This window comes from Nothobranchius furzeri, chromosome 1 (assembly GCF_043380555.1).
Source record: "Nothobranchius furzeri strain GRZ-AD chromosome 1, NfurGRZ-RIMD1, whole genome shotgun sequence".
Taxonomy (NCBI): Eukaryota; Metazoa; Chordata; class Actinopteri; order Cyprinodontiformes; family Nothobranchiidae; genus Nothobranchius; species Nothobranchius furzeri.
In genome coordinates this window covers 28,766,263-28,779,701 of record NC_091741.1, presented here as the reverse complement: position 1 = coordinate 28,779,701, position 13,439 = coordinate 28,766,263, and the positions used below count along the sequence as shown (strand labels likewise).

Below are 13,439 nucleotides of genomic sequence, written 5' to 3'. Positions count from 1 at the left end.
TTATTCTGATCAACTCAGAAACCCGAATACCGACCTTAACCCGATCATAACCCGGATATTGGCTGCATGTAAACGTAGTCACTGTCAGAAGAGGAGAATCAGGTACAAAATTCGCATAATTATCTTGGCATGTGAATTGGGCCTTAGCTCTATTAGGATGGCAGGGCATATGCATTATTTCTCTGAACTTAGGCCATTCCGAGAGCCGTCTATGAGTAAAATGATGACTGCTAAGGACTTTAATTCAAATATACTATTTTTAAAAGTAAGTATCCTTTCAAAGCTAGCTGCCTTGTTTAACATGATTATTTGCTAAATAAATGCAGCTAAAACAATTTCAGTTCTTTTTTCTTCTACCCTCAAAAATAGTTGACTCTTGTGAACCCCTGCACTAGATTACTCTCTGACATCCATCTTTGTTACTATTAGTATGAATTTAAGCTGTAGAGTGTTTTATCTATGGATGGTTTGCCACAGCGACACACAGCGAAACACGCAAGAGAAACATTATATAATATCTGACGAGGGATCGGAGGGTTAATTACCATTGGTAGCTGCCGAACACAACATGGTGAGTTCATAGTTTAACATCACAAAGTGTTCCAGCCATTTTGTCTTCACCCAGCTGTCCTCAAGTGCCGTTTTCAGCTGAGGAAACTCAAAAGCATTTTTAGAGAGAGCCACAGAGTTACATCACTGTCAGGACACATCGCTCTGCAATCTGCTCTCTATTGACCGTGTGTGCAAATGTGTGGCAGCTCTAAATAAATGACTGAATGTTTGATGAGGCTGGCTAAAAAAAAAATTCAATAGGATACCTTGGGATTCAGGCTTCTTGTTTTTTTTTTTTGTCCAACCTCTCTCTTTTTCACGTTACATGAAACGTGAAGCAGTCGACAGGACTGCGTGTGAGGGCGAGCACACTCGTACAGCTGTGATGAACCTCTCATTCTGGCATTATGAATGTGCTATAAACCCAGGTCCAGTGGAGCGTTAACGTATTTTCCCCACAGATGCAGCATAAAGATCTAATGTGTCTACAATGTGGAAAACTACATCTGATGTCTCAGCGTGTCTCCATCAGCAGCCTGGTGCATGGCCTGCGTGCGTTGGAGAGGTACAGTGAGACACCACTCGTTGAGGTTTGGCTTCCACTGGAGCCAAACCTGACACATAAAAGGCAAATATACATCTGAATGGCTGTGATGTGTAAAAATATATGTGTTGGAGTGTGTTTTTGTTAAATATTGCACGTGTCAGGGCAATAATAACGGTTGCAAATAGTCATTTTACACAATTGATGATTGACATTTTACCATTTCCATGGTTGCAGACGCCTGGAACAACATTGAGACTTAAGAAAGACAATTTTTGTCCATGTATTTTGAACAGATTCAAAATTCTGGTGACAGGAGAACGAGGTCCTGTGCTGTTCACATTTGGGCTACAGTTCCAGCCCAGTGATATTCTGGCTTTACAGAATTTTAGTAAATATCAGATTCATGTCATAATAACAAATCCATGATTTAACATTGAAAAGCTCAGGTTTATCCTCTTCTAAGAAAAGAAAAAGTTCCTCATCCAGGGGTTCATTAGGGTCCCGGTCCACATGCAAGCTGTTAAGGATGTAATTATGATGTCATTTGTCCCACATTTGACACAAATATCTTAAAGTATCTTTCCGGAGTTTTCCCCTTTCAGAAATTATGTACGATTTGTCAGAAATCCGTAAAAGTGATCGTCTTATCATGTACTGTGATGTAATGTAAGCAATTTGTATTTTTATTTTTTCATGTCCCACTTGTCCCCCATAAATTACATCCATGATATGAGCCCTCCATCATCCTCTGCCATGCCCTAAACCCTCATCCAGACTCATCAAATGTGCCAATTCAGTTTGTTTTACTTAAACTGTACAATAAAAAGAACCTGCTCATACCTCTACTGTACATTCAGTAGAACAAGCTGAGCTCCCATGTGGTAGCGTCTGAGCTGGAGTTTGAAATATAAAATGCACCAAATCCTAAGAAAGAGCTCGGCTTTAGGGGTGAGGGGCCATCTGGAAATGAGATGCAGATAAATGCTGCATGGAAGATCTTTTCGGTTAGTATTATAATGCAAATTATACCTTCGCTGGGGCTTATGAAGTGAGCAACTGTTGAAGTGCACTGTGCTATTAAGACTGAAATAATCTGAACTAACTACAGAAGGCGAGTTTCCACTGTGGGAGTTCTGGGAAATTTCTGGAAGGGGAAAATTGACCGGGAGATACGATGGCTTGGTCCTCTCAGCTGTTGTCTCCATACAAATTCAGCCCTTTCAGGACTTTTCACAAACATCACCAGCATACTGCGTTGGGAGTGAGTGATGTCACCGATCAGCACCAAAAAAGCATCCATAGACATCAATGACATTAAAGGTTTTCTGTCAAATTACAGTGTAATTTAATCTATTCGGAGGACCGGGAGAGTGGCTGTGTGATGTCAAATGTGGTGTTCAATGACCAGAAAAAGCGCAGTTTTTCACAATGCTCTGTGAGACAACAAAGCCTCTTGAATTACATTGTTATAGGAGGATTTTCTCAGCATTTTTAAATGTTGAGCGTTTAGTAACAACAATTTTAAAGCAGCGTGAATGGTGCTTATTTCTTTTCCTTTCATTCTGCTTCAACAGCAACTCTTCCAACTTTACAAATACCAGTTGTTTTGGATAACGTCTGCCGAGTCATTTCCTGCTGAGTTACAACCAATCAGCATGAGTTCACCACAGGTCCCACCCAGCAACTCATTCTGAATACCTACCCCAGTAGAGGTACTCCGCAGAGGTGTGACCAGTGGGCCTTTTCCACCGACCAAACTGGCATGGAATGGGAAGGATCGGGTCGCTAAATAGTCACTGCTTTGCAAGCCACAAGTCACAAGTCTTTCCAGTCAAATCTCGAGTCAAGTCCAAGTCAAAGACAACCATGTCCAAGTCAAGTCCAAGTCCTTAACTTTGAATTTCAAAGTCATAATCAAGTCATCTGTCCAACTTTAATTTAATGACAATGATAATAAATAAATTCCAGAATAAAAGCTTCTTAAAGCTTCGTTTATTTGCTCAAACAAGCAGGAAGTGCAACTGAAACTGATTATAAACAAAGAGCTGCTGCAGTTAGCAGTACATCAAACCCAGAACAAATAATGATTTATGATTTTTGTCCACGTCGTGCCACTTTTGTGCTGAAATGTCAAATATGCTCAAGTCATCAAGTCAACAGATGCAAGTCGATTCAAGACGCAAGTCAGTGGCGTTCAAGTCCGAGTCAAGTCATAAGTCTTTATAGATTTTATCAAGTCAAGTCAGAAGTCATTAAAACAATGACTCGAGTCCACGTCATGTGACTTGCGTCCACACCTCTGGTACTCCGTTTGTTCCTGAAAATGGCTTGGAAAACCGTCTTTTCAGCCTGCCCACTGAAGATAGAGATATGTGCATGACAGGAAGTTATGGTAAAATTACCCTGAAGTTCAGATAGTGGAAACAGATAGAATAGATAGAATTTACAGTAAACCTCTGCAGGGTGGGTTTTAAAGGGCTGGCTCACAAAGGGGGAAATAAAAAAAAATCGGGCACACACACACACACACACATACACAAACATCTACACACAATTTAGACAACACATTCTCACACCCTAAGCGTCAAAAAATGACGCGGTGTGACCAAGCGTTTGTTTCCGAGTCATTGGGATCCCCAGCGCGTCAGGAGGCGACGCGCTGTGCCAGAGCGACGGTATCTGATGCCCGCGATAAAACAGAGATTTCACCAACATTTCACCTCTAACCTCTTTAACCTTCCCCTCACCCCCATCCTAACCTCAACCCAGTATGTCAGTCTACATCTTCCGTTAAGCGTGTTTGAGAGGAACGATGAATTGCAAAACAAAGCTTTGCATGCGTAAGCTGGTTAAGGTTAGGATGGGGGTGAGAGGAAGGTTAAATAGCAAGAGGGTAAACGTCACAATTCGGTCAAATGTCCATTTTACCGTGGGCGTAGGATACAAAAGGGCGTAGTCAAAACATTAAGCATGAAATGGAGTTATCCTAGTGGCTTCAAGATGCAGCTTGCTTCAAAAAAGCTTTTATCTTCACTTTCAAAAGTGACGTCGTTTTTCAATGTAAACATCACAAGGAAGCAGAAAGGAAAGACAATGGAAAATGTTTAAAGGGAGGAAAACATAGAGCAAAATGGAAAATAGAAAAACAAAAACAAAGGCAAAAGCACAGGAGCACTGACAGGAAGAAGAAAGCAGAGCAAATATTGAAAGCACTCAAAGGGAGCGAAATACAGGAAAAAAGAGGAGGACTAATAAAAAGGGAAAATAACTCACGTCAGAAGAGGGGAGAGTTTCGCAAATCCAGTTAAAGGTAAGATTGTTGGAAATTTTGTGTAAGGGGGCCCCATGTCTGTGTTCACCTTGGGCCCCCAAATTGCTAAATCCGCCACTGATTCCACCACTGAATCAAGCATGTTGGAGCAGAGAAACCACTAAAATGTGCTGGAAACCGGCCCCCCTGGAACAGGATTGGGTACCTCTGATTTAGAGCCTCCAACCAACCAAACATGCAGGTTTTTGGTTTTTGGGAGGAAACCAAAGAACCTGGTGAAAACCCACACATGAACAGGCAGAACATGCTAACTCTATGCAGAGTGGCTGCATTCAGGATTCAAACCTGCAACCTTGTCAGAAACTAAATTAAGAAGCTACTGAAGAGGAATCGAGAAGGGTTCCAGATGTGTTCAATGATTCTACAACTATTTTGAGTAGAAATTAGTTATGCAAATTTAAAATTGAACATGTTTAAAATTGAAGTCACATGATTGGAGGCCCTGCGACTCACGTGATGAAATAAAGAACCCTCACAAAGGTTCTGAGATATTTTGGAAACTCCCTTGTGAACACTGTCAGCTTAAAGCACAAAGTCAGTGTTGTTGTGTAGCATCCAAGAGTCTTCTCGCCTGCTGGGGTTTCCTACAAGAATCACAAGCAATAATATAATATAGCCATCTGTAGGGTCTAACGAGACCGGGAAGTGGCCTGAGCATTACATAATCTCATTGTTTCACACACAGAGTGTGTTTATGAGTCTATTCTTGAGGGGATTGCTGCCAAAGGGTATTGGTACCATGAAGGCTGATGCTAAATGAAGTGTTCTCACTACAAATTGGCTGTCAACCATTAGCAAAAGGGAGACACGTGCAGTTTCATAACAGCAATTAGACATTGTATGAAACTGCACCAGCAGGACCCGTGTAATTCCAGCAACAGTAACATCATTCCCTCACCTCCAAGACCAGGCCGTAGACGGTTGTCATATCCATCCAGCAGGCTGTCCAGGATACGTGTGAACAATGTGATGTTGAGGTCATCAGATGCGGCGTCAGCATTCACTGATCTAGATGGAACAGGGCAAACTATTTAAAACCAACGTAATTGTCTGAGACACACAATCCAATAGACAAGGCCTTATCACATTTCAGATCTGTTTAGATTCTGTTTTCCTCTGAGTTTTGGGTTATGAAAAGCAAAGGGCTCATCTTTATCTGGCAGCAACTGCATACATGCCCACACAAGCACACGGATACACAACGTTTCTCATCATGGCTGACCCAGTTCAAGTCACAACATTCAAGAGCTATCTGATCCCAGAGCCAAAACACAACAAAAATGCAAATGTAATCAGTACACAGATTCCTGGTAAATAAATGCTGACAAGGTCTCATACGATAGCTTATTTTAATCATAGCCAGCTCTGCAGTAACAGGCTCAGGTTAATGACTTATTTTACTTTAAGCTTTAAAGAGCAAGTCACCCCCAAATCAGCGTTTTTGCTGATAATCTATATAAATGAGTGTCTAATCGTGCTGTAGGCACGTGTAGTCAATAATTTGGCACTTAAGCGCATCTTAGTTAAAATTTAAATATTCTGCCTAAAACTCAGTGTTGTGCCATTGTCAGGTAAAAACTCTGCACTGCATTTGAATTTAAATCTGGCACCACTATTGGCTAAGATGTACATTGTGATGTTAGTTGGTACCTTATGATGTCACAATGTCGTTGTGAGCCTGTGTGTGTGTGTTTGTTGGCGGCCCCGCCCTCTCGATCTGCCAGGCAACAGCATTTGTTGCATGCTTCAAACATGAAGTGGGAGTGGACTAAGACTCTGGTAGGGGGTGACTTGCTCTTTAAATATGAAATAATTAGTAACTGCTTACATCTGGGGGGTTTAATTTTGGCACATACCCATTTAATTAGCTTCTATTATTGAATTTTTGACCAGGGCTCGAATTACACACAGGCTTTTGGGGGAGCCCAGTGAGAATGTCGTAAGAGCAGCAGGGTAGGACGGGTCATTTATCAGGCTCCCCCTGGGTGTGTCAGTTAAGGCCTTCCGGGGAGCCCACCTCCCTTTAAGGGGAGCCGGGCTCCTCCTAGCTCCCCTGTAATGCAAACCCTGGTGTGGAATATTGAGTTGCACTTACTGATACTGTGTCAAAAACTAAATATAACACATGATCAACAAATCCTTAGCAGTTGAAAGCATTGTAGCCATCTTGTAACAAAATGTGTCCACTGATACAGAAGGAATCACATTTAGCTGTTCTGAGCTAACATTAGCATGGTAACTCATATTTGGATAGCTAATGTGTGAAGCTAAAAGCTAGTTAGGCATCTACAAAAGTACAAATGTCTGATTCCTTTCAACCATGTTCCTCGTCATAATGTCTGTTTTAAATGTATTTGGACGGGTTTTCACCCTCAAAAATAAAAAGTACTTAAAGCTACCAGAAATATTAGTTAATATTTTTTTCATCTCATGAAAACTAAATCAGCAGTTGTTGTCACTGGCCATAGTTAGCCACGTGCAACAATTCAATAATTATGGCTGAATGTAATGGCAAATTCAGGGGCAGCATCTTTCGAACGCCAGTTTCACACTGAAAGCATCAGCGGCGCGAAACGGCAGCGGAACGGTTTACTCGCCAACTTCAAAGCGGTCCTTTCCACACTGGGGGAGTCTTGGCAGTGGCACAGCTTCCTTGCTGTGCTCTTCGCTGGACTCGTGAGATTACAAGATCCCTCGAGACTCCGAGTCACGGTTTTTTATGCAATCAGCCATTAAACCAAAAAAAAAAAAGAAAAGGAAATCACATTTGATATCGCTGTTTGATGTCGTATATGATGTTGTTCCTCTCCACTTCCAGGATCTTTAGCGGCATGGCGTGCCGCTTCTGGAAATTGGCGCTTCGCTGATGGTTTGAAACACTCCCGTCTATTTGAAGCAGTGACGTTCCGCTGCCGTATCCTTACTGGCCCACCCAATCAGGATTCATTCTGGTCCTAATGGAAGATTTTTGTTCTTGTAATAATGATGACACAGTTGAGGATTACAGTTTTTAACACTATAGCTGAACATACATGGACTCACCATCTTTGCTCATGAACAGGGAAGGCTGTTGTTGGTTTAGCATCCAGGAGAGAGCAGAGCATGTCTCGACTAGAAGAAGCTAACCGTTAGCATTAGCAACCCCACAACATCAGGTTTGTGTTATTTGTGGAGATAAAACTTCAACATTGCAGAGCAAATAGAGTTGGTGATAGAGCTGCTAATGATTAGCCATAACATAACTTAAGGTGTTTCTCAATGCCAAGGAACCTCGCCTTGATGTCTTGGCCCCGCCCTGGTTGCCTAGAAGATACGTCATCAGGAGCCGCCAAGACGTGTTCCATTGTTCATGTTCTACCAAGGTGTGTGTTCTCCGTTTGTTAGCCGTTCAGCTAGCTGAGCAAGGACACACAGGAGGTGTCTTGTAGCCTAGTCTTGGTCAAAAATTACCCAGAATACACCACAGTATTTTCAAAAGGATGGCGGATCAGAAGCCGGCAGCTACTTCGGGGGCAAATTTCGAGTCTAAAAATAAGAAAACTAATTTAAAATGTTTTTTTTAGATCCAAAGAAGTTATCTATGGTTGGTTTGTTGCTAGTAGTTGCAGCTTCGGTGGCTAGCGGGTAGTAACTCACTTATATTTTTTATTTAATAAACATATACACAATTTTTAAAGTAAAAGACTCGTTATATATTTATATTGAAACTAATACGTATAAAATATAACGTTCTCTCCCGTGTCACATGATGTTACGCAAGTCTGTTCCATTTAACCGCTTTCTTTGACCAAGGAAGGACAGTTGTCCTCAGGGGCGTGTCCAGGGAGTGGCCTGGGGTAGCACATGCCACCCTTGGAATATGATTGGCCACCCCAGGTGCCACCACACTAATTTACCTTTAAATAGGCTTTTCGTTGTCTACAAAAGGCTTGAGGGTAAAACAAAAAAAGCATAACCATTGGTGCCACCCATGCAAAAAGTTGTGCCTCACCTGGGCCACCCCATTTTAATAGATCTAGACACGCCACTGAGTGTCCTCATAAGTAAGGCACCTGGCCTCGCAAGACATCACCCCGCAAGGCCAGGCGCCTTGACATTGACAAACACCCTTATTCCCACCGGAACCTGGTTTAAACCCCACAACCTTCTTGAGTATTGTTGCCGACCACTTCCATCCCTTTATGACCACATGGACCTATCTTCTGAAGGCTACTTCCAGCAGGATCATGCATCACGTCACAAATGTCAGATCACCTCTAACTGATTTTTAGAACATGACCATGAGTTCACGGGAATCCAACAGCCTCCACAGTCACCAGATCTCAGTCCAGTTAAGATCCTTCAGGATGTGGTGGAACTAGAGGCTCTCGTAAATATATTTGTGCAATGATGTCACATCAGTATGGACCTTAACCTCTGAGGATGGTTTTCAACTCTTTGTTGGGTCTATGAAGCAAAACGGTTGTCCAACCATGTCCCAGTAAGCTGCATCTAATGGGGCTGGAATATGTTTGTAACATTTCCTGTGACATTGTTTTTCCAATAGTCCCAGTGGGTTTGTAGCACCTGACCTGATCTGCCACTGGTCCATTTAAGTCCAACAGGTTTTCAAATAAAACACAATGAAGTATAAAATAGAGGCATGTGCTTGGACTTTTGTCCCCCAAACCTGTCAGTTTGAGATTGTAAAGCAAAGAAAAAGAGGTCATTTCATCCCAATTGGAGTCGAATTAAAGATCCCCTAGCAGCCATAAAAGTGAGAACTGCTCATGCCAGCATTGTGAGGCTGGTTTTGGATTATTTCCCTCATGTCCTTTAGCTTTATAGCATGATTGAAGCTGCGCTCATCATCAGCGGTCAAGAAGATCCATGCATGAGCTCCCCTGAGACAAAGCGTGTGTGTGCGTGCGTGTGTGTGTCCAGCAGACGCACCTGATCTCCCACAGCGCCGTGAGCAGCAGCAGGCAGATGAGGGGTGAGGAGGATGCGCTCTCCCTGCTCCACATGGCCGCTCCAGTTGGCCTGGCAGCCGCTGGAAGGAACGCAGGTTCAGTTTAAGTCGATGACCTTAGCGGCGCTATAATCCCGATTTCAGAGGGAGTCCCCGTCAGCGTGCCATAAGTACATGAAGACAACCGGGGGGAGGAAAGAGACGGGTGGGGGAGAAAAGGAGGCAGAGACGGTCGCTGACAGTAATTAGTATTCACTGTCACGTCCCAGCTTTCATTTACCTAACCAGAAACATCCAACCTGACCTCAGCTCACATCACAACAAATACTGAATCATACCGAGAGAAAAAGCCTAAATAGGGAGGGAATGACGGGAATAATCAGGAGGCAGGATGAGGCTGCTCTCCCACGCTCCTCAGCGGTCCTTCAGAGCCAGCATGGAAGAATGAGCCTTAAATTGTGTCTACGTCCAGCAAGGGAAGGGAAGGAGGAGGACGGACTCACCTCAGGTGCAAAAGTACCTGCTGCTGCAGCTGCAACCGTCGAAGATGCTCTAAATGAAAAGTTAAGGAGGAATCAGCGCTCCCTCCTGTCTGAATCAGACGGAGCGGCTCTGTGGAGTAAAGCTTGGATAATTCATGACTCCAGTCAGCAAGGAGGATGCTCGCGACGCGCACCGGCTCTCATCTCATCTCAGCCCCAACATGGGAATACAATAATAATAATAATAATAATGATAATAGAGGTACGATGGAAACTAAAGGGGGTTCTAATAAATATGAACAAAAACAGAAAAGGTAAAAGCAGCAGGTGGGGGCGCTGCTCCTGGTTTCAGACCACCCCCTTCAGCATCCTCCTCCAGCTCGGAGCCGCGATGTGAATCGTGATAGAAGGATAGAAGGAGCACATCCCAGTCCTCCTCCACACGAAAACTACAAAGGGGACACGCTGGGTCCTAGAGACAGTCTGCTGGGCAGTCAGCCAGATTCCTGAATCTTGCAGCAGCACAAAGGAATGTCGGGATGGGGCTGCATGTCATCCACACTAGCCCATGGGTGATGCAGGCTTTGATGTTTGTGCAGAAATAAAAATCACCAAAGCGGGTTTTTTCTTGTGCTCTTTAAACCCTAATACACGTGCACATGAAAATGTTAATATGACTGGTGATGTTCTAATTATAATTATTAATGCGACTTCCTGCAGAAAGCCTCTCCCCAACGCTGCATGTGTTGTGTTGTGGTTAGCACCTGTGTTTGTGTGTGGGAGGCAGGGCCCTGCTACTACTCTGTGCTGGGCTACGGACACAGTTCTTTTTTAGTTTTCTTCGGCACTTTCTACAATTATACTATTTTCACCATTAGCATGTATTTCTCTGACTCCCTCCAGTTATGATTCTCACAAAATGCCTTCACCTTAGATGAGGCCTGCTGATTAGTCGACTATTTGTTGTGGATCCACGGGCTTCGACGTGTCCCATTTGGACACACATTCTCCTAAAAAGCAGGTTATGAATTAAACAAGTTAAGCTATTTGATTTGGTGCAAACAGTTTGTGCAGGTTAGTGTGCATTTTATGTCAAGTTGCAGGGATGAGAAACCAGAACGTGCTTGAAGTGCGATTAATAACGTTAATTAAAAACCGGAGTTCTGCTCCTCGAACCACCCAGAGGTGTAAAGATAGGCTCAAACAGCAACACATCCCGGCTCGTTCTTAAACAATTCAAGACCCCCAGAATAACATCTAAAAACTGCAAGATTCACTTGGATCAGTTTAAGGTCAGAGCTCCCACATTAAAACAACAGATGTGGTGTAAAAAATGGCATTTATGGCAGATTTCCAAGGAAAATTGCTGCAGACAGAAAAAGAAAACAAAGAGCCGTCTGACATTCATCAGAGACATCTTTTGGCAGACAGAATGGCGGATCTGCTGCAGAACAGGAAAGTTGACCTTATTGAATTTTTGACACAATAAACTGCATCCACCCGGGTGCCACAACCCATCAGCAGCACCAGAGGCAGAGGGTCACACATGCTGGGATACCTCAAGAAGGTGGACCACAACCAGGAAGCCCAGCAGAAGGCCTTGAGCCCAGGAGGAAAGGCGAGCCAGTACAAGAACAAAAGGCGCTGGGCCAGCCAAAACCCGCCGAGGCATGCCAGTGTGATGGTCTGGGGCTGCTTCACTGCTCCAGAACCTGGACCGCTTGCTGTAACTGATGGAACCATGAATTCTTATCTCTAGCAGAACATCCTGAAGGAGAACATCTGACCTTAAACAGGCTGTTCCTGCTGGAAAACCCTCCGACTCTACAAGAAGAGTGGAACAAAACGCTCACATGAAACATTCTTTAATATAGCAACACTATAGTAAACTAAATTTACAAAATATTTGTGCTTATTCCTCATTTGAGTCGAGCAGGCATTAAGCAGGTAGATCTTGAGGCTAATAACCCAGACATGTTGTCCCTCAGCAGTCAGGAAGGATGGTTCTCCTTCAAGCCCAACCAAAACAAATCAGACCACTGGATCTAAAAGGTTGCACCATCACTCACCAGTCACTGCATCCCTCCAGGCTGGGAGGATGCTCCGTTGATCTTTCTCCTGTCCAAACCTGTGGCAGCTGATCAATGAAGCAGGTCAATTTAGTGGCACTTGGGCACTTTGTCAAGTAAAAAAAAAAAACAAAAAAAAAAAACAAAGCAGAGTAAACTGTTAATTTGATGAGAGCGCGTGCATTTTCTGTTGGCGTGCACTACCTCTGGGTTACACTCTTACGATGCATTGCATCACACCCGACTGCTGCCAGGTCTGACAGTGGAACTGATGATTCTCATTGATCAAATTCATGTACAGGAACAAGCAAATAAACACAAACCAAAACACCGGTGTCTCATTTATATTAGTGTCTTTATAATTTCCTGTATAGGAGCATTGCTTAAATGAATCCCCTTATTTATTTATTTATTTATTTATTTATTTTTCTTCTTCCGGCTCTTGGCGGGTGCAGACGCTTTTTTCCTCCCCTCCTCCATATCTTATCCTCAAGGCCTTTGTCTGTCTGTGTGTGCTGGGTGCACGGCTGCTTCTGCAGTTTTTCTGGAAACTGGAAACTGAAATTCACTAAAATGGATCTCGTCAGTTGGTTCTCAACGCAATTGATAAAATTTTTTCAACGATGAGAACAGGGGCGGATTTAGGACTGAAGAAGATCCGGGGCTTAACACACACACACACGCGCGCACACACACGTGACACACACTAGTCAACATCATATATATATGTCTTGTACCGCATAATTTTTAATCTGAAGCTACATATTCAGCATTTTCAGGGCAGAGTATTGTTCCTGTTAGTGTTTAGTGTGAGATGATAGTAAATATTCCCTTTCTTTCTCCAACAACTTTACCTGATAGTAAGCTAACTTTAGGCAAACCAGCAGCACAACAAATATTTTCAAGTAAGACTCACAAACCTGAGTCAGCACCAGTCTCATCAAAGCTGGGGGTCTGTCGCCGTACTTTTGGTCTAAAAAACGTCCTTATGTCCATCTTCACTCATGCGTTTCAGGCAGAGAGTGTAGAAGAAGCCGGCTGCTGAAGGACTTCTTCTTCAGTGGTGGAGGCTCAGGCAGGCTGTGTACAAACTACTGCCAGCTGCGCCCTCTCTGTTGGACTTTGGTACTGCATGTTACTTCCGCGATTTAGATCCGGGGCTTATCATGAAACATCCGGGGCTTCAGCCCAAGTAGCCGGGCCTAACTCCGCCCCTGGATGAGAACGGGAGAAGGGGCTCCCGGATGCCCCTCCGCGACAGACCCAGTTGGACACATCATGGACTCCTGGAAACAGTGGAACTTGATTTGTTTATCTCAGCTGTCTGTGGAGGACTCTGAAGACGTGTGGATATTCGTGGTGTTGGTGTCGGGTTTCCTGCTCATTGGCCTTGGAGGCTACCTGGCTTACCGGAAAATTAACGAGCTGTCGAGGAATATTGGCCTGATCCCGGAGCTCAGAGATGGTTTGCACCGTGCTGTGAATTCACAGACTCACATAATTGTTG

General features: G+C 43.6%; 1 protein-coding gene across 3 annotated transcripts in view; it reads right to left on the bottom strand.

Annotated features, from left to right (window-relative positions):
• The window catches only part of LOC107378612 (gamma-aminobutyric acid receptor subunit alpha-2), a 77,815-nt gene extending 67,531 nt beyond the window's left edge, over positions 1 to 10,284 (bottom strand). Inside the window, exons 1-3 of one of the 3 annotated variants that reach the window (XM_070550350.1) lie at positions 9,885 to 10,284; positions 9,363 to 9,462; positions 5,329 to 5,438 (exon numbers count right to left, since the gene is read on the bottom strand). In XM_070550350.1, the coding sequence (XP_070406451.1) occupies positions 5,329 to 5,438; positions 9,363 to 9,436 (184 nt within the window). In that variant the 5' untranslated portion in view covers positions 9,437 to 9,462; positions 9,885 to 10,284. Of the gene's footprint in view, positions 1 to 5,328; positions 5,439 to 9,362; positions 9,508 to 9,884 lie in introns of those variants that run through there. The other 2 variants (XM_054738207.2, XM_070550329.1) reach the window with 2 other exon arrangements.
• Positions 10,285 to 13,439: the final 3,155 nt, after the last annotated feature.